At 36.0% G+C, this 27,561-nt stretch overlaps 1 protein-coding gene across 12 annotated transcripts in view; it reads left to right on the forward strand.

Annotated features, from left to right (window-relative positions):
* Positions 1–27,561, forward strand: part of SOX6 (SRY-box transcription factor 6) — a 369,109-nt gene that overhangs the window by 176,663 nt on the left and 164,885 nt on the right. For all 12 annotated transcript variants that reach the window (XM_041415103.1, XM_041415104.1, XM_041415107.1 and 9 more), the window contains one exon: positions 19,681–19,770. In XM_041415103.1, the coding sequence (XP_041271037.1) occupies positions 19,681–19,770 (90 nt within the window). The remainder of the gene's footprint in view (positions 1–19,680; positions 19,771–27,561) is intronic.

Here is a 27,561-nt window from a genome sequence, read left to right on the forward strand (position 1 = left end):
CTTCAGGGATTTGAGCTAATAGATTTTTTTTTGTATGACACATCTCTTATGTGGGAAGGAGGATGAGGGAGGGGAGTATGAAGGCAAAAGTACAATATCTGGTAAATTGATTCCTAGGCCACTTGCCTGGCTGACTATTCGCAGCCTCTATAAGTACCTCAATGAAATGTTTAGAAAATTAGCCTCTGTCCTGCTTATCAAATTTTGGTATTTCAGAGATTCTTGACTCTTATTAAAAAAAAAGTTTAAAAGAGAGCAAGCTCTTTTGTGCCCTTAGAGTCTTACTTAGTTTCTAAATATATTTTTTCCATCTTTTTCACTGTCTGGCTTAAAAGAATGCAATTTTTTTATGACATATGGGCAAATTTAACTTCTGATGAGTAAACCCCATCGAAGTTTGTTTGAATAACTGTTTGAAGAAATTTATTTTTTTTTAATCTGCAGATTGCACAAAAGCTAGGAAGAGACTTGGTGAGCAAGACCTTTTGGCTACTTTTGGGTGATAATAACTGAAAGGAAATTTTGAGCCCCAATTGGAATAATTAATTATAACATTTTCCATGATTATTTGGGGCAGCTCTTTTCTGTCACATGTAATAATTTAATACTCATTATGAAATTATGGTTAGAATGAGCTTAACAACTTTGCATTGTTCTGCTTTCAATTCAGTTATTTCTATTACACAATGTTATTTTTCAAGTATATATTTTTTTAAATTGTGCTTTGCCAAATTTTCCTGTTTATGAACTATTCAAAGATAATTGAAATTGCCTGTTTCTCACATGTATCCTATTCATGCCATCTGCTACCTGAAATTTAGTTTGGATACTTGCCATGCTGTTGTAAAGTGTTTTCAGTTTTATTTATTTCTAGTTGACCATATGTTGTACTTATATTTATGTGTGTTTATATCACATATATATTTATAACATGAAAGCATTCATTTCTGTTGACTTAGCCTGTTTACAGCAGATATTACCTTATGATGCCTCAAATCCAAAATTAATTTCTTTCAGAGTTAGTGAAATTTGGTCTTCATTCAGGAAAAAAATTAAGAATTACTGAATATGGCATAATTCTGAAAAAATGTCAGGTAAACTTTGAAAATATGTAAAAGATAAGATACTGTAATTGAAAAAGATATTATTGTGCTATAACTGCTTATATTACCATTTTGCAAGAGAATGAAATTCTTCAGTAGTTTTATGAGATAAAAAGATCATCTTTCTATCTGAGAAACTGAGTAATGAAAGAATTGAAGGGTTGATTTTTTTTCACCCACCAATGTTTTTGAAACCAGCATGTTTTGCAGGAATGTGATCAATAAAGGATCAACTCCTTTATTCCTGTATTCCAACTTCAGTCTAATGGGGTGACCCAGCTAAACCAGTCTGTGTGACCATCCAGCAGAGCAACTCCTGAGTGGCAGTTCTACAGTACAGAGGGATTTTTTGGAAGTAGTTGGAGAATTGCTGTATTTTCCTTAACACTAGCTTGAACAACAATGCTGTGTGAATATAGGTGTGCAGCACAGCTGAGAGTTGATTTCTTACAATATTTATCTCCTTTTGTGCACTGAGATGGTATCATTTACTCCTGGCTGTATCACTTAGGAGTAATTATTTCTCTTTGTAGCAGGTCAGCCATCATATATCTTTCAAATAGTTTCAGAAATGCTTGTATATATATATCTATACATCTATCTATATCTATCTATCTATCTATATCTCTATCTATATCTATCTATATCTATCTTTATCTATATCTATCTATAATCTGTATATCTAATATGCATTCTGCCTTTGTCAAGGGCTGATAAAAATGCCCAATTGCAGTGCACAGGCTTTCACCAGCCCCATCACTGTGGCTGATGATGCACGCTGGCTCACTGCTCCTGCTCCAGGGGTAAAGGATTGGAAGTAGGCTCAGAGAAGTCTCATAGCTTCACTTCTGCATCTGAGCATGTATAAAGATCTGGCTGGTTACAGGGAAGTGTTAGACTCTGTCTGCAGCCTCACTGGCTGAGGCAAAGCTGCTCTGAAGGTCTTGCTGGGCTGATGTGTCTGTGCTGTTGCCTCAGAGGAATGGCATGTGTTTCATTCTGTGCTGGTGCACACTGCTGTCAGACTTCTCCAGAGAGGGAATGCAAAAGAGTCAGTGAAGGTACCGAGGTAAAACTTATTACTCCATTCTCCAAAGTATTTGTGGCTCTCATATGCATTTACTCTGCAAATAAGCTTTTGAAGCCCTATGTAAAACAGTATTTAATTCACTGAAAGCTGTTTAATTCTCCATGAAAGTCTTTAACATCATTTCTGAGAAGAGAATCTTGCCTGCTTTGTACTCATTGGCCCAAGTCCTCACATTCACCAAATCCAGACTGTCCCTGAGGTGTCACCTGTGGAGCCTGTCTAAGCAGAAAGAATCTTTCAGGAGGTACAGGAGAAAAGTGTATATGTTAGCATAAAGACTAGATGATTCTAGGCAAAGAAGAAAGAAATCAGAAGAAACCAGAAAAGAGAATGGGGACAGTAAAGAAGGTGGTTAGAGTTCTCCTAATAAAGTCTGGAGTGCAATAAGTGAGTGTTTGCAGATTGGGTACAATGATTTAACCCCACAGCCTGTTTCACAGCCCAGAGACCATTTTGTTGTATGCACAGAATCCAGCCTTCCTCTTTCATGAAGAACCCAGTTCCCTACAACTTTTGTCTTAGATGTGGAAATTAGAATGATTTTAAATTTGCTCACTGGTATTTAACTTGCGGTCACCTGCCAAGTGTGGCATTTTTAGGGTAAGTGCTATTATTTTTCCAGGCTCAGGGTTTACAGTTGTCATCTGATTTGGAAAATGTGGACAGGATGAATGGGTTTGTTCCTTTTGTAGGGGATTACAATAATACACGGAAGCTTGTGAGTGCTTCTGACAGATGTGCTGGCGGCCTGCCACTGCGTGGAGGGTGCGGCTCTGACTGACAACTTGCAATTATGTGATGATGAATGGTTCTGATGTGTGTTCAAGAGAAAACCACTTTCTAGAAAGTGAAAGTTGTGCATACGGTTCCTATAAAGTGAGTCTTAAGAAAGACCCTAACTTCTATTTTTTTTGTGTTGGGATAACCAACTTGGATCCCCTTTTCTGTCAAACTTCTTCTGGTTTTGATAAATAAGGGCCAACCCAAAGTTTATATGGGGAAAATTAGCTTTGGCCCATTTTGGCTGGAGAAATGCTTTATCTGCGTTTTTAGTCAAACTGACATCATCTCTGCAGAGATGTACAAATGCATACACACAGAGAAATACTTAAATATATACACATGACTGTGCAGTAGCCAACAAGTTCATCAAAGCAAATCCATCGAGCAAAAAACTACTTTTCTGTTAGGGGTATAATTCACCCATCAGTAGGACTGTGTAGCTCATTTTAGTGTTAATGGGACTTTCAGCCACACACCGAAGACAGAATGTACCCACAGAGGACTTAGAAATGATCCCTTTCTCTGCCAGATTTTTTTGCAATATGGTGCTGTCGAAGTCACAGCCTCTGACCAACGAGACATAGAGAAGGTCAAGTATAGGACCTTGCACTTGGCTCCTTGGCCCTGGAAAATTATTACAGAATCAAACTGATGTTGATTTGTTCAGTGTTGTCTTCTGATATATGTACTGCATCTAGTAGCTGATATGAATTGCCTAATTTGGGCAGATCACATGGGTAACTTTGCTGGTGATACTGAGAATTGAAACCAGAACACCAGCAAAACAAGAGGAATTGGGCTTTAAGATTAGGACGATCCCCAGCTGGAATACTGAATAGTGTTTTGGTCTCCCCAAGATAAAAAGGCATGGAGCTGTTGGCCCAAGGCCAGAGGAGGGTCATAAAGTTGGTAAGAGAACTGGAGCACCTCTCCTGTGAAGTCAGGTTGAGAAAGTTGGGACTGTTCAGCCTGGAGAAGAGAAGGTTTGATGGAGAACTCATGGCAACCTTCCAGCCTGAAGGAGTTACAGGGAAGAGGGATACTTCTTCAGGAACAGTAGTGATAAGACAATGGGAATGGGTACACACTGAAAGAGGGGAGTTTACATTAGATATTAGGAAAAAATGCTTTACTGTGAGTGTGGTTAATCACTGGAACAGGTTGCCCAGGGTGGTTGTGGGTGCTCCAGTCCTGGCAATGTTCAAAGCCAGGTTGGATAAAGCCTTGAGTAGCCTGGTCTAATGGGAGATGTCCCTGCCTGTGGCAGGGAGTTGGGACTAGATGATCTGTAGGGGTCATTCCAGTCCCTTAACATTCTGTGATTCTGTGACTCCATGTGCTAAGCAAGGAACAGGAGGCTGTAAAAGCAGTGGTTGAAAAATAAAGAATTGAGCAAAGAGAAGAGTGTGTGTATCTGTACTGGTAGAAATCTTTTTGGGTGCAAAATTAGTGGTTTCCAAGTATTTTTTGTGTTTTTGTCTTTGGCCAAACTTTACTGACCCTTTTGCTGGACTACTGATCCTTGTTTCTCGTTTAAAGTTGTGGAAGCTTTTTCAAAGGAAAAAGAACAGTCTTGAGTAGGTGAAACATGCTCATGGTATTAAAAATTTTAATCTAGTCTTTGCTACCATTGTTATAAAGGAGCTGTTGAGCAGCTTGATCCAACATGGTGATTCTTACATGCCTTTACAACAAACAATTATCCTGGTTTTCCAATACTTTTGTTGGCAATATTTGTTCTTATTCTCTGACCAGCTATTTAATAAAACATAGGGTTCCACTATTAGGGCCTGCATCTCTGTCAGTTTCCATATTTTGAAATTATTTCACCAGTGTAAAAAGAGGAAAAAAAAGTAATGAAAACAAATGAGAAAATTTAATACTAATTTTGTAAATAACTCCAGAAATGTAACAGAATGTGGCAATTTAAATTCTTTAACATATGTTCTAGGGCTAATTTCCAGTAGTCTTAGATACTGAGGAGATCCAGTTAAGAGTTTACAGTGGAAAGGTGATGGTATTGTCTTTGTATCAAAGTTCACGTTTACTCCATGGTTTATAAGCTAATAAACTCATTAGGGAGTTACATTTTGCTGAAGAAGGAAACAGTTTATTTCCCATCAGCTAAAAGGCTTTTGGACAATTCCAGAGAATATCTGGATGTGGGATAGTTCACAGAAAGGAATTGTTGTTCCTACATACATGACTTTGGCACAGTTCTTGCTCACCTAGAATTGAAGAATTTTTGAGTTTCTCAAGAAACTTGAGCAATAGGACAGTAAAATTTAAAAAAAAAACAAAAACAAAAAACAAAAAAAAACCCAACAAGAAATCTGTGTGTCTGTCAGCTTTCATGGGCTGTACCAGCAGGTCTGGGACCTGGCACCAAAGTACCAGATTGCCTTGGGAAAAGCTATGCCTGTGCATCAATCCTTTATGTCTTTGTGCAGGCCAAGGTTTGGTGTTCATCGACCTCTGGCTTAGGCTGAACAGTTGCTCCCTTCAGACAGTAAGTTATATAACATAGCTCTGAAAGGGAAAAAGAACAAAAAAGCATGAGTTTTTCTTGTGCAGCTTAGGCCACTGAGCTCTGAAGGGTCCCTGAGTTTAGTCCCTTAAACAGTTAAGATATTTCATTATAATTTTTTTCCAGGCACTTCTCTGAGGTGCTGGACATGTAGCAGTAGTAAGACCAAGCAACAGTCCTTGCCACAGAGAGCTCTCAGTCAAATCTTATAATAGAGAGAACAGGTGAAAATCTGATTGGTGTAGAAAAGTGGGCACTGCTGACACTGACGTTAGATATTGATATAAGGAGCAGCAGTCACTGTGTGCCACCTGCCCAGCCATACATAAGGTGGTGTAAATTATACCTTGCCCATAAATAAGTGTTTAAAAAAAGCTTAAGGAACTAGAGACGTGTAACTTGCAATGTTTGAGATTCTGCCTTCCTAGCGCTCATGATTATATTAATAGTGTGAGGGCAAATGCAGGAGGAGAGTTCAGGCAGGTTGGCAGCCTGGAGATTAGAGAAGTGTTTAGTTGACAAAAAAGACTCTACAGTTGTCTAAATGCAGTAGGTTTTGTGAGTAACATCAAGATAAATACCACAGTAAGGTAATTTTTATGTGGAGTAAAGACAGTAAAAAATGGAACCAAAGAGTAAGAGATTGAGCTGGATTTAATGTCTGTAAACACAAATTAGATGGACCAAACTTCTACCACGTGGAGGACCTGGCAGCAGCCCAGACTTCTGCCTTTGGCTTGATAGTAACTGGCCTTGGCATTGCACGTTCAGACAATTGTGACCACATTACTTTTTTTTTTTTTCTGTATGAAGTCCATCCATCCATTCATCCAGGCACATAAAAACCTTGGGAATCATGCAGTGCCCTTGCAGAAGAAGCTTTAAAAGGAAGTATATTATATGTATAATGTAAGGATTATTATTACAATTAAGAAATATATGGTTGCTGTTGTGAATTTTGTTATTCCTAGAGCACAAGTGCATGAAGTGCATTAGTCTGTGATTATTGAATGCAGCAGGAATCAAATCTTCCCCTGTTACTCATGCACTGAATTTGGTAACACATTCAAATGAATAAGGCAACATTAGACCTCGTCACAGTCTGCAGCTTCCTCATGAGGGGAAGAGGAGGGGCAGACACTGATTTCTGTGGTGCTCTCAGGGACACGACCCAAGGGAGTGGCCTGAAGTTGTGTCAGGGGAGGTTCAGGTCGGATAGCAGGAAAGGTTCTTCACCCTGAGGGTGTTTGGGCACTGGGACAGCTCTACAGGGCAGCAGTCACAGCACCAAGCCTGACAGAGTTCCAGAAGCTTTTGGACAATGCTCCCAGGCACAGGGTATGACTCCTGGGGTGTCCTGTGCAAGACCAGTAGCTGGACTCCATGATCTGAGTGAGTCCCTTCGTGCTCTGAAGATTCTGTGAATATAATAATTTTTCAATATACTATGTCATTTAGTATTCAAGGAAGGATATTTCCTGCCTGCCCTGTTTGTTTGAATAAATACATCTAAGATCATAAACCATAACTTATAACTGAATAATCTTTTGTTCTGGTAGCATGAAATTTTCTACTAGTCCTAAATATGAAGAAAGCCCAAAAAAACCCATCTAAACAACCATGTATGTCCTAGATTCTTTTGCATTTAGGTAAAGAGTATATAATAAACCAACATTAATCTACAATTTCAAAATAGCTGTGTAGAAATTAATGCATGCTTAAATTTTCTGGGGAGTTGTGCAGCTAAAATTCACCTCATAAATTTAAACTCCTTGTAACTCTAGAGTCTGGATTAATTCAACAAAAGCAAGAAGACTAAATGTTTAATACAGAAATTGTGTAAATTGCCTTTTTTACCTTTAATGTAACTTTTTAGTGAAGGTTGCGGCATAACTGAGCTCCATGGACTGGTTCTTGTTTGTAGTGAGGAGAATTCTATAAAAGAAAGAATGTTATGCAGCACAATAGGAATTAAAACTAGCTTGATATAGGTAGTGTGAACTTAACTGTAGTTTCCCTTCTATGTAGCTGTGAAGGTTTAATTGCACTGAATAGGTTTTTGCCTTTTGTGTAGCAGATTATTAAGTATTATTAAATATCTCAGTTGTTTACAAATGACCAAAATTTTCTCCACTCTGATATTTATTGTATTACCATGTTATATATTTTGGGAAGATGTTTATGACATTTAATTTTTTGCTGCTTCTTTGGGGGCAAAAATTATTTTCTGCTGTGGAGCTGTGTCAATTAGTGCAGAGAAGTGTGACAATGCTTGCTCTAAGCAAAGAGTGGACCTTGTAGAAATCTCTCAGCCTGTACATGGGGGTGTCAAGATTTGCTCTCTTGGGAGAGCAGAAAGGGGTTATTCTGTTTTGCTGCACCAGGACAGGGTGCAACGTACAGTGCTTTATTGCTGAAGTCCAGTGTGCTGGAACTATTTAATGTTCACTCTGTCTTCAATTTGGAGTGATCAGTAAACCCTTAAAATTGGTGTTGTTTCCAAATCAGGCTACTAAATCTAATTTATAAAAGTCTGTGTATATAACCACAGGTTTAAACTTATTTCAAATCTTTAATTTTGCACTATGTCTGCATAGTTGGTGAAAGCTTTCTTCTGCTGCTCACCAAAACTTAAAACATGTTAAAATGAAACCAGTTTTTGTTTCCATGTAGAGAAGTATAATTGTCTTATATGAATAAGCAATAGTTTTTCCTGAAGAACAATTCTAATTCATCCGGTTCACTAACAGGATGATCCCCCATAAATGTGAAACTATCCAATAACTTGTTATGTTCTTAGTGGTCAACCTGAAGTTTTAGTGTCTATTATTCAAGCTGTGCTCAGAAGATGTGGGTATTACACAATTGGCTAGGGTGTTGCTTTCCCCGCCACCATCCCAGAATACTCAGTAAATGCGCTGCAAACAAGTTATCTTGTCAAAATCTTTATTAAGAGGAAGAAAATGTAGTCAGGATGCCAACTTCACAGGTGTGAGACCAAGAATATGACTTTAAAAATGCCATTGATTTCTTGGTTGTTCAGCTTGAGGTGCTTAGGCCTTGATTCTTTTCCAGGGGACCTAACTTTGTGCAGCAGTTTATATATAGTTATATATATTATAGCCTCAATCTTTACATTTACTTTACATTGACACAGCTGCAGCTGTGAATGTTCAGCAGTTCCTCAAATAAAGCCCCAAGTTTTTTTAAATTGAGCTCCCAGAAAATGCAACTGCGACCCATCATTTCTCCTTTTGCAGTTCTCTCCCTCATTCATTTAGTTTCTTTGAACTTTTGCAATGACACATAGCCAATGACTGCATGGGCAGCAGCCTCATTTGCTCTGCAGTTCCACTTTCTGCTTTCATCTGGGATTATCCCATGTGCTGAATATAGCAAGAATACCATACAAAAATTGTGTACATTTAAAAAAGTATTTAAAGAATACATCATAATGTACACAGGGGCTGAATTAGGATTTCCTGGGGAACGTTAATTCTAAGATTTCCATATCTTTCTATTACTTGACTTTAAAAAATTAATAATGTTCTTTTATAGGAATAAAAATGATGGTTAATTTTATCCTCTATGTATATAGGGAAATGAAAATGCGAGAACATTATTCTTGAAGATATTAGTGCCTTCTTTGCTAAAATATTTTCACAGCCATTATTCCAGAAATATATATCCATGGCAGTACTAGGTTAATGCTTGAACTCCATGATCTTAGAGATCTTTTCCAACCTGAATGGTTCTTTAAGTCCATGGCAAGAACTGGTGCTTGTGAGATTTGTAAACCTTTTAAAGCTCTGTTTGTTGGAATTAGCTCAGGAAATTCTTGCTCGATCTGTATTCATGTTTATAAAGGATATGATAATTTGTTTAAGTCAAAATTTTAGTAGTAAAAAAGGGGCTACAGAACTGATTTTGTCAGTATATTTTAGTGCCCTGGAAAAGACTGCATCATGTGCCATAGAGACCTTCTGAAATGGTAAATAGAGAGGAGATTCTAGCTATTGTTTTCAATCCTCTGCATCCCTGTTTGAAGTAATTTCAAATCAAGAGCATATTATTTTGCTTTCTTTGTATTATACTTTTGCATACAAAAATGCTTAAGGATTTCTCATGTAAAATTCTTTTTGTTATACAATTGTTTTAATTTCAGAATATTTAATGTACGAGCCGAGTTAAGATTTTTATGCACAATATTAAGAAGCCTTCAAATAATTAAACAGATGTTTATTACTGCATTATTAGGGTAATGAGTAGAACATGATTTGGGGGAACAAAATAGAGGTCTTTTGAATCATTCAGGTTTTGTTCATAAGTCATCTGGTGTCACAAATTTTGCAAGGAACATTAATCAGTTTAATAGAAACTGATTTTCCTTGCTTTTCAGGAAGTCCCCTCACTCCCATTCCCTCAGTACTCTGAAACTAACCTGGTGTGAAGGAGCCTCCACACTTTTGCTTTTTTGTACTACCTTTTGTTTAAGACACTTTTAGTCCTCAAAACTTTGCCTAGTATTTTCATATTAATTTTATAGAACTTCTATCCTGTTAAAAGATACAGTACTTAGTTGGTGTTGCACTTGATAGGAGAAGGAGCAATAACATAAATGTCTGTTTGTGCTGCCAGAGAATTTGAGTTGAGATGGGATCCTCTGCTTGCTTCAGCTTGGTCCAAGAAGAGTTGTGCAATGTTAAGAGAAAAGAAAATCTGTCCCCCTGTCCTTAGTAAAATGTTTGGGTTTAGTAAATAGCTGGACACAGGCTGGCATTCCATCTGCAACTTCCTGCGCTGCTAGAGAAATTATTTTTAAAAGAGAGATACTCCATGTCCAAAAAGCATATGGTACCTGATTTTTTTCCAGAGCAATTGAACATTTAGATATTACACTCAACGCTTATTTGAGTAATAAAGAAAAGAATGTCACTTCAACTCAGAAGTGTTTGAGAAGAGTGGATGCCAAAGATGAGTGAATTGTTTAGGGTTATAAAAAGGCTGTAACAAGGTACAGAATTATGAGATTATGAGAAAGAATAATTAGGCCAAATATTGGGAGAAATTTCAAATCTTTGAAGACTAAGTAGGCTGTGATGGATCTATGCTGATGAGTTCTAGCTAAGATATTGGCTCAGTCTGTTCTTTTCCACTGGGGGTGGGGAGGAGGAAAGAAGAAAATCTAGAATTGTTCAATAAAGATTTGAGGATGTGAAGGCAAAGAAAATAATAAAAATCGAGATCTGCTTCCATTAGCATGAATTTCTCCTTTCACAAAATAACAAATATTGCAAATCATATTGATTTCATTACTTTGCTAGGACGTACATAGCAAGAGACAGGAAAATAAGAGTATCATTCTCCTTTTTTGTATCGGTTTATATAGACTTTTTACCAGGGATTGCAACCAAATTGTGCTCCCCTTTTCCTGTCTATCCCTGATTGCTGTTTAAAGTCTGAAGCAAATTTCTCTGGCCCATAGTATATGTTCACTTGGAAAGTAAATAGAGGTGCAGATACTTGGAGAATAGGTGAATACATGTAATATACTGTATACTATCATTGTAATGCAAATAAGGGAATAACTTCAGTGAATACAGCCAATCTAACAGTAAAATAAAGCTTATCATGGAATGGAGATTTTAAGTGGAGGAATGAAATGTACATGTAATTTTAATAGACTTAAAAGATATTTCTCTTGTACTAATATGCCAAAACATTGCATCCAAGCAATTACACTGACACTTGAGAAAGCTTCTTTTGACATACAGAGTGTATTGTCTAGTGTTCATGAAATTAACATTTTCCTGAAGTAATCATATACAATTAAGTGACCAAATAGTTCTGAGGCAATACAACTGTATTCCACAGGAACTAAATATATTTCTTCACACTGATCCTGCATGTTTTAGTTGAGCAGTCATTAGCATGTTTATAATGGTTCTAATTTAGCACAACATTTTCTGAATTTCATCCTTGAGTCATTTACAAATTGTTCATATTGAGTAAACAAAGGAAACAGATTGCATTTTATACTTAGTAATTTATCTGAAAGAAGAGGGGAGGGTTAATTGTCTGAAAGTTTTGCTCTGTTTGGGGAAGTGATTCTAGTCTTGCCTTGCTTGGCACACAATGCCTTTTTCCCTCTGTTCTAGGGGGAAAAGGAAAAAAAAAAGAGAATGGAGGATTGAGTAAAATGAAAAATTAGGAGCAGGACAAGATTTGCCACTCCCAAAGGGGAGTGTGGAGCAGAACTGGAGCTGGCACGAGATTATCTAAAACAGTTGGTGCATTCCTTAATGATCAAGTGCTTGAGAAGTCCAGCTCTCTCTCACAGAGCATCTGTGTTGATGTTTATATCAGTGCCCTGCTGTATGGGAAAAGCATGCTTTCTCTTGTTGCTTTGCTAAAAATAGTATGGCATATAGCATTGTATGAGTTATTTTAAGAGAACAAAAACATTTGCAAGGTTAAAGGTCCTGATTTTTAATAAATAAATAAAAATAAAGGTCAGGACTGTATCTTGGGCTGTTCTTTCCATGAAATTCAAACTTCTTTTTTATCTGGAGTTTTGCACTGAGCAGAATTCTTTGCACTAGAGAATTCCTGTTAAAACAAACCATTTTAGACAGAATTGGTAGAAATTCAGACTCTATGGTTTTTCCCACTAGCTGCATCATAAAAAGCAGGTCTGGAAATCACCCCCAGCTGAATTCCACTGTTTCTGTTTAGAATGTCTGTTGTTTCATGCAAGATCTAGACCATTCAAGTAGTGCAAATGAATTCAGAGGAAAACCAGAACATTTTAATGCCTAATTATTTTTAGTGATCTTGGAGAGTTTTAATTAAAAGTTAAGAGACCTCTCCAAGCTCTTACAGTTCTAATTTTATCATATTGTGGAAATCTTGTCACTATGAAAAAATGTGCAGCAATTGGCAGATCTGCCTGGTTCCCTGTCCTAAACAAAACGATGTGTTTGGTAGTCAGATCTCAGTTGCATTTCCACTATTGCTCTTGCAAGAAAACATCTGCTGTGACCTGACTGCCTTTTGCATATAGTTGTATTTAGGAAGTGTTCTTTGCTTCTTTGCCCCCTTTTTTTTTTTTTTTCCTTTTTTTTTTTTTTTTTTTTTTTTTTTAATTTTTAATTTTTTTTTTTTTTTAACTTTTTTAATCTTATGTCCAACAGAGTTTGAAAGGAAAGAGTGAATATGAGAGGAGGGATTGAGTGACTGACCTGGATTATTTGTCTCCTTAACATCCCAAGCAAGATATAGAATTTAGGAAAGATTTTATTTTATTTGTAGTTTGCAATAAAAGAAGCAAAAGAAATTAGCATCTCTTTTCCTGTTCTAAATGTCATGTTGCTCATTTTTGTGATGTGATTGTATTTATTGCTTTTCAAGAACTTGAATTTGGAGAGCTTATTAAATTGAGAAATTCTTGAGAAGTTGGCCAAAGAGATCACTTCACTGGCTAACAACGTGTCAAAATGCCTTACATTTTAATTTTCTGTTAGACCATGGCAATTAATTATGGTACAAGAATGGCACAGAAATTGAGAGGGATGAGATGAGATTCCCCTGACCTGCTGCTCCACTGACAGCAAGATTGAAGCCAAACTGCTTATGAGCAAGAGGCAGTGGCAGTATATTGAAAATATGGATGTTAAGCCTTCAGGCTGATTTTTGATTAGTTTTGTATTGTTGCTGTGTCCTTTTATTTAAATTTTATTGAGACACAAAAGGATAATTTGTGTTTGAAAGAAGAAAAAAAGGAACTATGGCAACAAAAGTCTATTTTACTAATGTTACACAAATGTTACATCTTTGGATTAAAACAGAATAGATACACCATCCAGCAGTTAAGTTTCTAATAGTCATGGTTAAACTACATTTTATTTTTCAAGTAGTGAATGAAAACATGAAATCCTTAATTTAATTTTGAATTGTTAGAAGATTATAGAATTGTGTTCTTTCAAAGTGAATTAAATTAACCTTTTGCTTTTCTCTTTGATACTGAAATGTTAGAGTTTGAATATAATTTAAAAATACATAACATGAAGCATGAAAATTAGGAATTTTTTTATTATTTCATTCTATACTAGGCGGTTCCTTACCTCAAGGAAATCTGATTGGCAGTGAGCTCACAAAAGACACATAAGCAAGCTGTTGCCATGCACTCAAAGAGGGATCTGTTAAATAAAGATCCTAACACAGGTATATGAAAACTCATCACAGCTTTTTAAAAAACATACTCAGTTTTCAGAATATTTCACAATTTTAATGACTGCATAATAATAATAGCAACAATAAACCTGCTGTTTTTAATTTAATTGTAAGTAACAAAGATTGACTACAGTAAATCTTAATTCTGTTTGACTATTATTCAGAAATAATATTTCATTTAGATTTTTCAGCTCAGAAGAGGATTTAGCATTCTGTGAAGAATATTGAAACAAGTCTTCCTCTTTTAGATCTGTGATGCATTGCATTGTCATTGTTTTAGGTGTCATGTCCTTAGCTTCACCCACTTGAAAAAAAACCATGTTTGCACTTGAAGCATGGGGTGAGATGTGCAAAGGTGCAAGAAGCAGCAGGCTAAAAATGGTAGTCACTGTAATGTTAATTTGCAGCTTAGTTGGTTTTTGGGGAAAAAGCAGCTCTTCTGTAGAAGGAATCAAGTGCAATAGGCCTAGTAAGCACACAAATGTCTGTCACAAGGAGTTCATAATCTTATTTAACATTCTTTCAAAGGAAAAAACCACGCAATACTTATTCTCAAACAAATATTTCATAGAAGCTGACAGGCTAATTCCACTTGTGCTGTTTTTCTTATGCAAACTTGAATGAGGCATGTGAAGTCATTTGACAAAGGCTGGTCCAAAGGACACCTTTTCTTCCATGGAGCTGAAGGCAAATGAAATGTAATGAAAGTAGTTTGGGGAATAGAAAACATTAGAGAGGAAGGAACTGACAAATTGATATTTAGTCCCAAAGTCTGCTCAAATGTCATATTTTTAGGCTTAAAAATATCTACTAAATTATAATGGGATATAACTATAGACTTAGTCCAGGGATAGAGACAAAGATGCCTTTAGTTCTGTAGTGTCATTCTTCTAAAATGCAGAAAATAACTTTATCTTCCTCCTTCTACTGTGGATCTGATAATGTTTCAGAGCAATTTCTCTTGCAGCATGCCTGATTTCTCTGCTAAATCCTCTCCCTTTTCTTTCCCTGTGCCTTTTTCCTTGAGATGTAACAATTCAGATGCACGTAGAAATATGTCACCTAGACCTCTATACCTTTGAATTATATTTCCGTATTGTTTATGAACTTGCTGTGCATTTGCAATCATTATTAATAAATCAGTGTGCTTTTGTCTTCTGTCACAAAGTAATGTGTGGATTCAAAAAGAATTGTATGCAAAACAAGTCATGTTTTAGAACTCAAATCATTAATAATTATCTGTTTGCCGTATTGTTACAACATGTTTTGAGGGAAGCTTATTATAAAGGAAATAACAAGGCACTGCACAGTAGAAAGAATAAGACAGTTCAGTTGATCACTGGTATAGGTGTTATAAATATGCCAGTCTGTACTATAGTGTTTTATTAAGTCTCAAAAAGTCAAAGCTGATTTGAAATAATAATGTCTGACAGTCAGTGCTTTGAAGTTTTGCTGCTGCACTCTCACATTTAGGTTTTCTTTTATGTATGACTTTACCATAAAAAAACAAAAACTCACACATGGCATGAACGTCTTTTTTTTTTTTTTTTTCTTAATCTGTATTTCAAAGAAAGTAATAGGAGGCTACTTTAGTGAATTAAGAGGGGGAAAAAAAAAAAAAAGGAACAACCCCCTAAAATCAATGAGGATAGGTACAGGCCACTGCCAGGTCATACAGTATTCATGTAAGCTGTAGCTGGGGTGAGGAACTTGTTGAAGAATGTAAAAGTGAAATTAAAAGGAAAAAAACACCAGAACTGAAAAAAGGGGAGAATAAGGATGAGACAAGAGGCAAAAGCTAGCCCTGATTCAAACAAGATGACTTTCATTCAGTCAGAAGAACTTGAGAGCTTGGCTGTGATAGCTAACACGCTGGCTCTTCATCACGGGCAGTGCAACAAAGAGCTGGATTCCATCCATTCCATGACTGATTGATTACCCAGCGGACAAATGTTAATTCTTTTCATCGATGCTTTGTCATTGTGAAGAGATCCTTTTCATCTAACACCTAGGGTTTTTTCCCCTCAGCTTTTTTACCCCCGATTATATATATCTTTTAACATCCTCTTCTCCTTCACCTTTGCAAAACTGTCATGTCTAACAAGATTCTCACAGTACTTTAAACTCCTTTAGTTTACAATTAAAATTACTAACTAAGTATGTAACAAACTATGATATTAAATAATACTCAAAGATTTAATTTAGTCATCATAATTATACTTAACCTGTTTGCTGTCCTTGAAGGAAATGTTTTCCTAGTTCACAAGAGAAGAATATAAAGGAAGAGAAGCTGTGTGTTTTTTAATAGAATCAATTGCTCCTGTGCAACTTCACGAGTTTGATCTTACATGTGCCAGTAGAAAATATGCTACTGTGTGGCATAAGCCTGGCTGTGGTTTATAAAGTCAGTGAGAAGAGCTAAAAATGTATAAATGCTAATTTCTTTCATTGCTTCTTTTATAATTGTCTTTAGCAAGAATACCCCTGAATTTTGAAAATGTTGGGATTCACAAGGTTTTGGAATGGTGCTGAAGCAGTGCAGGGAGAGTGATGCAGTGCAGATGTGAATTCGGGCTCCTTTCTTCACTGCTCAGTGCTGGATTCCAAGTCGATGTTTTGTTTCTATAATGAATCAAATCAGAAAATGAATCAATATGGATGAAGACATTTTACTGATGTCAGAAGATATCTCTGTAGATTTTATATGTCTGTAAAAATTACTTTTCGGTACAGAAAGGAGAAAAATTCTGATTTACAAACCTTTTCAAAATATGTGTTTGTGAACACAGAATACAGAACTTGAAGGGAGTCATGCCTTTCAAGTATAAGCCTTTATATTAGTTTTGGGTCTAATATGGAGGACCTCCAGAAGGATTTAACCACATATCATTATTTTAAATTTCAAAAATTATGCAGAATAAACATGGTAATTGAAAATTTACAGGATTTTCACAGCGATAGTTTCACAATAGTGTCAAAAAGTTTATTAAAAGGTTCATTGTGTAATCATTTTTGTAATCCTCTCAATAGCAAAATACAGTAGCTATAAATTGTGTGGTCAGATCCAGAACACAGAATTTGAATGAGATAGGGGTGTTAAAAGAACTCTTTCTAAAGGAATTTTTAAGTCATTTGTAGAGAAAAATTCTAACTAGCAATGTGATTATATCAAAAAGGCACACAAATAGACCTGTTTTCCAATCTAGCTCTTTCCCAGTCTGTCTTTAGAAATACATTTTTTGTCCTTACATAATATAAGAACACTACAGATAAGCATGGGTGTTCTTAGGAACAGTGAGAGAAAAAATAAAACAAGTGCTTTTGAGGAAAGTATTTTATCAATTTCAGTAATATGCTAGTTATTTCTCTTTTTTTCCTTTTTTATTGAATTTTTTTTTCTTTGTGTGAATTGAGGAAAACATCGTAGTTAAAAGCAGTAGAACTGATAGCAAACACCAAAATAAAATTCTAAAGCTTTTTTTTTCAGGGATGAGGGGTCTGAAATTTTGGCAGGGGAGAAACACAGAAACCTCTTTTTAACTAATCATGATATCACAAAAAAGGACAAATTATAATGTTCTATTGATAATTGATGGTTATTTCTTGATTCTCCTATTATCAGGCCAGAACTCATAAAAGTAATAAGTGCCTGTTATTGTTAAAAGTAAATTGTTATTATATAACTAGTATTTTAACACTGCCTATTGCAACTTACAGCTCCTTAATTTTGTCTCTTTCATAGAAAGATATAATTAGTAAATAAATTAGCTTTTCTGCTGAAATATTACTTCAAAAATATTTATGAGCTGTGTTGTCTTTCCATGGAGGCTTGCACGGTGAAAATGTGTTGCAATTAAAACCTGATCTTTGATCTCTTGGTAGTTGCAGTTTGGTTTGCTTTCAATTGGTTTTTGTTTTATTTGGTGTTTTTGTTTGTTTGCTTATGTCAAATGAGTTATACTAATGAATTTTTAGGCTGAAGTGACTTGTACCCTAAAATATGATTGGCCATATGACTATTTTCTTCCTTAAACTTCTCCCTAAATCTTAAACTCCTCCTTTTGTGACCTCTTTGAATGTCTCTCCTCCCTCTGAGTATTTTTGGAATCATCTGAAGTGGAACAAACTGTTACCCGTTGCAATGATATGATCTGTGTTGCCATTCTTAAATCTGGGCAATTTGCTTTTGCTTTCACATGTGTGAGCGCTTCTGCTGGGACTACTGAAATGAGAATTTCAGCTGTGATTTGATCTTAATCTGCCAGTAATTTAGTGGAAGACTGAATTCTGCCTTCTCGTACAACTCACTGTTAATTCGCAACTGGAGTAGGACCGGTACAAAAATAATTAAAATTTGGAATATTATTAGCTACTTAGAAAGCATTGTACAAATTGGTCTTCTCAAATAAGTGGCTCCTTGCTATGAGAGTTTCTAGGAAGAGAAGGTGTGTGGCTGTTCTCCAAGAAACACTGCGCTCAGCACTGCCCAGGGTGATGTGTGGTCTTACAATGAAGGCACTTTGCAAAAATTTGTTTTTGGAACAGAGTTTACATGTAGGTATGATATTTTGCAAACTGGCCCTAAGAGTTTCCAAGGAGTTTAGCACAGACGTTTTTGGTGAGTCTGCCTATGGGTGAATGCAAGCCCACAAAGTTTAATAGTGATTTTATTATTACTAACTGGGAAGGAAAAATAAGTGCTGAGTTGTTTGTGCAGTTTTCTTGATAGTTGTTTAGAAATCCGAATTGTGCTTCTTAAAAGTCAGAAACATCAACCACAGAATCACAGAATGGCCAGGGTTGGAAGAGACCTCAAAGGTCATTTTATTCCAACCCACTGCCATGGGCAGGGGTGCCTTCCGCTATCCCAGGCTGCTCAGAGCCCCATCCAACCTGGCCTTGGACACTTCCAGGGATGGGGCATCCACAGCTTCTCTGGGCAACCTGTGGCAGGGCCTCACCACCCTCACAGTAAACAATTTTCTGCTGATATCTACTCTAAACCTACTCTCTTTCAGTCTGAAGCCATTCTGTCACTATATTCTCTTGTAAATAGTCTCTCTCCGTCTTTCCTGTAGGCTCCCTCCAGGAGAATTTGCAGTCTTATAGGCTTCCTTCATAAGAATTTCTATCTTAAAAATCACCTTTTCTGGGTATCTGCAGGGTTATCTATAATTTAGACATCAGAGCCAATTAGTTTAATTTAGGAACTGAAAAAAACCTTTAGATTTTATTGGTGTCTGTTATGCTCAATATAAAATTTTGTAGTGGGATTGGAGTCTGATCACAGGAACCTTACTAGGGCCAGTCTTTTACTTTCTCCAAAGTGTAATGGCTTCAGTGACAGTTTTGCCTCCAGAAGGTCTCCCAGGCTGGGGCAAAGCCTTGAAATGCATTCTGAAGTTGATATGATGAAATCCTATCTTCTAATCATTGCATGTTGTTTATAGCCTACTGAGAAAATTTCTGATACTGTGAACATCGAATATGTAGAGTGCTTTCATGAATTCCATGGAGACATTATATGAATAACTTTTGCATTGACATGGGTATAAAAATGGGTTTCAGATGTCACTGTGTGCCAAATTTCCAAAAAAAGCTACTAAATCTTCATGTATAATTTCGAGTGTACAATCATTCTCAAATGAAAAAGACAGAATTCGTATATACATTGGCAATCTATGCATGTAAATTGGCAGTTAGCATGCATAAATCCTCAACCAAGTTTTTCTTTCAATTAGTCCCTTGTTAAATCCATAGTAACTCCATTAACCCCAGGGGAATTTCTTTGGATTTAAACTGCAGTTAAATAAGAACTCTGTTTGGCTGCAAGTTTTTTTCCTTTCTAAGCTGTGGTTCGACTGGTACTGGGATAACAATCTTAAAATGAAGGTGGCACCTGTTTTCCTGTAAGAATGTTTCATAATTCTTTTTTTTTTTAATAGATTCATCCTGTATGGAAAAGCTACTTTCTAAAGACTGGAAGGAGAAGATGGAAAAATTAAACACAAGTGATCTCCTTGGAGAAATTAAAGGTATCTCACTAGATCAAATTTTAAATGTTTGCATATATTTTAAGAAAGGGATTGAGGATTTTTGAAATTTCAATAAAAATAATAGAAATATCTGTCATGACTAGAGGGTGCCATTCTTTCCAGGTAACTCACCCTGGTTTTTAATGTTTGTCTTTGAAATGACTGATGAGTGTATGAAAAAAATGGAATATGTCACAATCAGTTATAGGCAGTATCAGGGATGTTATTCCAAACCACCAGGTTAGTTACATTAGTTCACTGACATCAGCCATATATCTCTGAGCAGAGGAAGAAATGCAGAGTTACCAGTACTTGGTACTGCTTCTTGCCAGTTGCACAAACTGTGTGTAAAAATAGCTTTCAGATTATAAAGGGTGGTAATTGTGTCATTGCTATTCTAAATCTTTGATTCAGAATTGAAAAAAAATTGTTTCTATTAATTCCTTTATGCAGAGGAAGAGCAGGTCTGGATACAATTTGGGACTTACTGAAATCAGTACAAACTTTGTTCTATATGTAGCCAATAATTTCCAGTATTCTCATTATTTCTTGAGCCAGCATCTTAGGAAAAGAGAAATTCTCTTGACAATTAAGTACTAGGTAGAAAATTTGAAGTGTTTTTCCCCACGCATCAATTCTTCCATGCATTTTCCTAGCGAGAAGAAATTCAGTGTTATTGATTAAGCAACAAATTTAACATGTGATTTTTTTGTGCTGTGAGAAGAGGTCATAAGGCATATTTGAGGAGTACGCAAAATACCTAAGATTTATTTCTCTTCATTTGTATAATTTTGTTAAACTGCAGCTACAAAGGTGTGGAAACAAAGTCATGTTCATCATGTTAATAACTCTTTTCTTAAAATTCTTTAATGTATATATATATATGTGTGTGTGTATTTATATATATATATATATTCTATTTGATGAAAATTGATGCTTAGGGATTTAAATTTCCACCAGGGAAAATCAGGATAGTTAAATTTTTTTTTTAATTATACAAGTGGATGAAAAATTGGCTCTTTTTAATAAGTAAGTTATAATTGGTTCCTTCAGGACCAAAAATCTGTTGGATTCTCCTGATTTTTCTGGTAGAATTATGACAATGCATATATGTTAGGCAGGTAAGAAATTCCTTAGTAATATCAGTGAGAAACATAGCATAGAATTTTGCAGGAACATGTTAAAATTGACTGCAATAAAATCTCCAAAAAATTATGTCTTGAAATCACAATCTATTTAAAGCCATATTGTCTCTTAATAGTGTGGAAAACATTGAATGCTAGTTGAATTATTATTGTCTATTAATTGCAAAATATAGCTGCTTAGTCTTTAAATAGAAACTACTTGAATGCTATTAGCGAATCAAATTTAAAAGAGGTGGCTTCTCTAACAATGCAGAATAATGTTCTTTATTCTTCTATATGGCACAAAATGCTTTCTAATGACATCTCATTTATTGAAAAAGAAAGGTTTGTTTTTCTGGTTGTACATTGTTCCTCCTGTTTTCTTAGCATATATTTTCTCTGCAGAGTGAGTGGGTAGCGTTCTTGCCTCTCATCCTTTTCTCATCTCCCTACAAAGCACTCTCACTCAGATTTGGAAGAATTCTCAACTACCTTTTCCAGGGGAATAGCCCATTAGGTGTGTAAAAAGGATCACCAGATTAGGCTCAGCAGATTTATGTGTTGCTAGTCCCTCAGTTAGTTTCTACAGCCCATTTCCTGAGTAACCTGTCCTTAAGTTGTCATAATATCTGCAATATTCATCCATGCTGATCGTTGGCTTCCAGCAAGATGCAATGCTGAATCTTTGCTACTGCAGCTGCATTTAATTTTTTAAAAATAGAACCAACGTGGAAGACAAAAATGGTTGCTGTTATGTTGTGGTTTACATTTCAAACCTCTTGACAAAGGCATTAGTGTTGTTTTATAGAAGAAGAAAACTAGGGGCAGGGTTACATAGCTGGAGTAGGAACAGGTCTGAAGTTTGAATCCTTTCCTTTGGACTCCCAAACCCATGACCTAACCACTGTCTCCAGGCTGGTTACCTCTGAGCCAATAAAACCACTGTTAACCCAATAGTCTGCTGTTAACTCTTATTAGCATTTGTGTACCTTAAATCAGCTTAGAAAGGAAAAAAATCCACAAACAAATAACATTCTAGCACATGATAGCATGAAAACCTGATTACATGAAGGAAACAAAGCTAAGTAGGGGAAGCGTTCTTTAAAATAAATCCTTTCGTTATTCAAGGTGGTAGATTCCACAATCATGAAGTCCAGTTGCATAGTGATGATTGAATTTCCAGCAAGGTAACTGGCAGGGCATTCTGGGATCTGAAAGAACTACATTTGAAAATTTATTGTCTTTGGGAGGTCAAATATATTTTTCCTCAATTTCTGTTAGGTTCTAAATAATTTTATTGAATTGCACTTGTGCAGAAATTCTGCTCATATTGCTGAAAGTCTAACTTAGAAACATGAAGTGATGTGGTAAAAATAAATAAATGAGTTCATTAGAGGAAAAAAAAAAGTTAAGTATAAGAAAGGAAGGTGTGGTCCTGTGAGGAGCTGCTCTTTGCACTGACTGTTACTGGGAGTTGTTTATTTTAGAGAGAAGGCGTTGTTCTCACTAAGGATAACCTGAGCACATATTCTTCCTCTGTGTCTGCACAACCACAGCCCTCCCCCTTCAGTGAAAGACTAGCATCTTGGTTGTGGGAAGGCAGTTCACTAAGAATCGGTGCCAGAAAAAAAGGATGAAAGCAGGAAAAAAAATGTACCACTCACACAAACTGTTTCTATTCATGTTTGGGAAGCACACAGACAAGAAGAAAAGATAATTGGCTGAGAGAAACAAATAAAAACGGTATTTTCTTGCTTTACCTTCTATATTTAGAACACAATAGTGTTAATCAAGATATAATTATAAACTATATCTATTAATTCAGACAATAGAGGCCAATACAAAAGTAACAAACAGTGAATAATTCATTTTTCTCCGTGTGGGATTGTTCCTGCTCACAATTACCCTTGCATAGTGTGCCTCACTTGTAAAATTGCTTTTTCTGAGTTTCTTTATTAGGATTTCAGTTATTGATAATGGTCCAGATTCTTCCTTGAATTCCAGCCAAACAAGCCATTGACTTCAGGGAGGTTGCATGAAACTGAGGAGAATCTGGCAGAATGCTTTGTAGCCAAATTCCAGTGGTTAAATAAGTCTGCTTGTTCATTTGATATGTTTATAAATGAAACACATAGGTCAAGTTTTCAAAGGTCTCTGAAGCAGTTGACCTGGGTTAAATGCTTTGCTCACCTGGAAAAAAAGCCCCAGAGCTGTCTGTGCAAATCATTTGATTGTATGCTATTTGCCCGGGTGTGCATGCAAATAGATTTATTTAAGGTATACAAGCAATTCGTTAGGCTTACGTCTGGCTTTTGCAGTATTTGGTTGCTTTTGTATAAAAATTAGGATCAGGAAATACTTTTCATTCTAATTGTTGTTATTACATATTTGAATAAACAAAGCGAGGCAGGGCTCTTTTCTTTATTTCCAGATATTTGGGTGCACAGAGCTCTGTCCTCACCCTCCCTCACTGCATGCATTTCTGTTGCTTGGTTATCTAGTTTTTCTTCAGCAGCCACAGCTAGGCAGAGTAGCATCATTTATCACTATACAGAGTCTGTTTTAAGTTTTCTGTTTCTGTTCCAAATATAAATCTCTGGAATAGCACGGTCTTGCATGCATCAGGCGGTTGTCCTATTGAAATAGCCCTCAATGGTCTTTCTCAGCATGCAGAGTCTTTGAAGATCAAATAAGAAAGGTCAGTCTTTAAGTAACTTCAGCAATGATGTTATCGTGAAAGGGTCAGAATTGGTCCAGCAGCCTCAGAGGAGAGTGACTCCTGGGTCAGCAGCTCCTGTGCTGCAGGTTAGTCCTGTGCCTTCCACTGGTGGTGTTTACACCTGGAACTCTCTGTGTCTGCAGGAATTGTGACTTGAATGTCACACGCTGTCTTTGTACAGTAGGCTCTATTTTGGGGAGGTGACTGATTGATGTCCATGGCTTTATCCGACACAGAGGGCTGTTTCTATTATGCTTCTCATGCTTATCCAATCTCCATTTATATTTGCTGCTTTAGTAATAAGCTTCTAAACCCCCTGTTTTGTGTGACATATGAACATTTAATGGCCTCAAAATATTTGGGTCGGTGGGAGGCAGAATTCTTCCTTCCTGGGAAAAGTTGCATTTAGGATAATGAAGCAACTTAACCCACCTGATTGTCCTCTTGTAAGATATCCACAAATAATTTTGGAAAGGATGTTTGTCCCTGGTATGGGAACAGAAGAGACACAAGGAGTTGTTTTCTAGGAGCATTTTTTGTGTGTATTAATGACTGGAAGAGGGCTGTGAAGCACAACTGTTTGAATCCAGTAATTTAACACTCTCCATTTCTGGAATAGTCTTGGAAAGAGTTGTGCATGAATGAATCCTTGAGAAAGTTGTGGTTTTTACAGTGAATTAATTTTTTAAAAAACATGCATGATTTACAAAACATTTTAAAATGTTATTTTTGCTTCTATTTTAGAAAATTTGTCTTCACAGATAAGCTTTCAGGTGTTTCTTGCTGTGCTATATCAAATGTGAAGTCCATTTTGAGGAAAATAAATCCGTTTTCCTTTAGCCCTGATCAACACTGTAGTCTGAATTTGTAGTAATTATTTTTCAGTATAATTGCTGAAAATTCTTTCTCATGAAGGCTAAGGGTATATAACAGTCTGCCTCATAAATATGTATAAATAAATATATATAAGCCTTATATCACAGAGGCACTCAGAGGTTTTTAATTATGTCACTTTGTATGGCTATAGACATTTCAAAGCTCTCCTTTGTGCTCTCTGTTATAAACATATTTTATTTCTTTTGAAGTCTGTGTGATATACATACTAGCAATTAAAAACCCAGCTCAGGCTTTGAGACACAAGGTCTTCTTAATTAAAACTCAAACAAAAGCTACAAGCAGAAGCCCCACTATATGATTAAGGTCTAAAGTGTTATGATACATTAGAATCATTGTTAACTGCTAGGATTTAAAAAATCAATACACAGGAAAAAGAATCAACTGGTTCCAATTAGTGAAACCAATGAAAACATTCAACAAAACAGCACAGCCCAGAACCCCAACACCCAAATCCTCAAGAAGTTGGTCCTGATTAGGAATATACCACAGGCTATAAAGGTTTCTCATAATGAATTTATTGCCATGATCCAATGAAGTGATAGATTCAGCTTTGTGTCGCAGCTCTCCAGATCAGAGCAGTGCTTTTGTTTTGCAACAGCTCCAGCCACCAGCACTTTGTGAAACATGGTACAAGGGCTGTGCTTCCAGGTCTAACCCGACCTTCTAAATTAAGACATTTGAATGCCTGAATATTTCATAAGCACTTTCAACAGTTAATGTTTGCACTCCCTTTAGTCAAATCTGCTTGAAGAAGGTAATGAATTAAAAAAAAAAAATTTGTTTAAGCTTACCAAGCCCCATTGTATCTGTTTGTTATGATCAAGATATCAGCACAATTAAACTAATCACCAGTGTGAAACACATTCAACTATATTTTCTTATGTCTTCTTTACTTATTTTTAAAAGATATTAAATATATTTCTTCAGATTCTGGATTTAAATAGATATACCCCCAGTTGTACAGACAGAGGATAGTTCTGTGGAAGAGATTGGACTGCTCACTGTACATAGTGCTAGTGTTTAAATTATGTACATTTAAGTCTTGGCAGGATTGAAGCTGTGTTTGTCACATCAAAAAAAGCCAAACATTTTTGTTTCTCTAGTCTTCTGGTGAGAGGGTTGTATTTCAGTGCCACCTCTCACAATCATGCCTACTTCTAATGTTGAAAGTTAATGACTGTTACCATTTCTAGTTCTTAAAACTCCAGAACTATAAATTACACTGTAATCAACCTTTCACATAAATCAAGTTTTCCATATTGTTGAATATATTTTATAAAAAGCATCAAGCAGGATGCATGGCCTTTAGTTCCAGGCACACAATGATTTTTTTATTCACCACAATCACAGAAATCTATGCGTTTTTTACCTTATCAGTGTATATTTCTAAGCTTAACTATTCAGAGGTCAGTGTATGAACTCTGTACTACACTGAAATAAATATGACAGGCCACTTATATTCTGGGTTTTATGAAATGTGTCCCAAATAATGTAGTAAGAAATAGTATCAAGTGTTCGTGGGAAAAAGCAACAAGATGGATAATGATGCTAATAATAAGGAACTGAAACAGCAATACATTTCTTTTGCACATTACAACAGACTGCCTTCTGGAATGTGATCCATTCTTTATTTTTACAATTAGTGACAAGAAAATGTACAGTATTAAAATGTGTTTATATTCAACTGCCGTCTAATTTTATTTTTAGCAGAAAAGAGATTGCCTATAAACTAAAAAGTACAAGTCAGTTTTCTCGACTTCTTCCACAAAAAATTTGCTATTTTCCTCTGTTGGGAGGTTGTTTTGGTGGTATGTGTATATATATATGTATATATATATGTATATATGTATATATATATTCAGTATATCAGTCATGGCTTTCTGTAATAAATACAGAGCCTTTAAATGCAGTAGAAAGGCTTTGATGTTGAAGAATGTATCACTACTTGGACCTTAGCAGCTTCTCCTCTGAAAGTGGCTCTCAGTGGCAAATTTTCCTTTGACTCTTAGTCCCAGCTTAGTTGCCAGTGAAGTTTCTTACCTTTAGCAAAATAAAACTTCTGCTGAAGACAAATATACAACCTCTTATGGAAAAGTAAGTGTATATGTAGGAGTTTGCACTGCTAAAACAAAAGTGGAAACTCCATTTCTTGTATTTCATCATGCTGCAGTGCCTTTGACTTTTTGTTGCTTTTTGTTGCAAAGTCAAATTCGAACAAATGGATGAATGTCAGCATTGATCTAGAAAAATATATATAGGCACAATACGGAAAGGACTGGAATTTTATAGTCAATTTGGATGTTGTGGAAACCTCCAGTCGTACTTTTATCAGTCTTTTGTAATTGGCGTTTCATATTCAGGGAACTTTTATTGCCATTTAAAGAACACAATGTCCTGCAGCATTCTGTTCCTGGACACTGTTCAACCTGTGGAAGGGTGTAAGGAAAGGGCAAACACACTAATATTTCCTCAACATACTCTTCCAATTTCCCACAAAATATGATTAATGGGTTGCTTGATTCAGAGGTGGTAATTCAGGTTTAATGACCCTTGATAGAATTATCATCTATGAACATGTCCGACCACTTTTGAACCCTCTAACAGACAGCTGCAAAGTCTGTGGGGATAAGCTCAGCAGTTAGCAATATGGTGTATATTGGCACCTAGTAACTTGCAGGTCTCCCTAGATCTTAGAATTAACTGTTCTCTGCTCATCTCCTCTGTTACACAATGCTCTGTCACTTCACCAGGTTGAAAAGTAAAAATATATTTATTGATATGAAAGCTGTTCTGTACTTTGGCCACTCTCCTCAGCCTTCTTTTCTGCAGCTAATTTGGAAAGACACCCCTTGCATAAAATATAACTTTCTGAGCAACGTCAGACTTTGGCACTGAATAATGAGAACCTTTGTGGCATTCCTTTTCATTTTCTGTTTTAAACTCCATTTCTGAGCAGAAAGTTGTGTCATGAAGTGGGATCTTGATGTGTGGATAGTCTGTGGTATTAGGATGTCCTGATGATATCAGAGATATCAGGTTCTGCTTTTTTTT

The sequence above is a fragment of the Onychostruthus taczanowskii genome, unplaced genomic scaffold, assembly GCF_017590055.1.
Source record: "Onychostruthus taczanowskii isolate IOZ18803 unplaced genomic scaffold, ASM1759005v1 scaffold49, whole genome shotgun sequence".
Classification (NCBI taxonomy): domain Eukaryota; kingdom Metazoa; phylum Chordata; class Aves; order Passeriformes; family Passeridae; genus Onychostruthus; species Onychostruthus taczanowskii.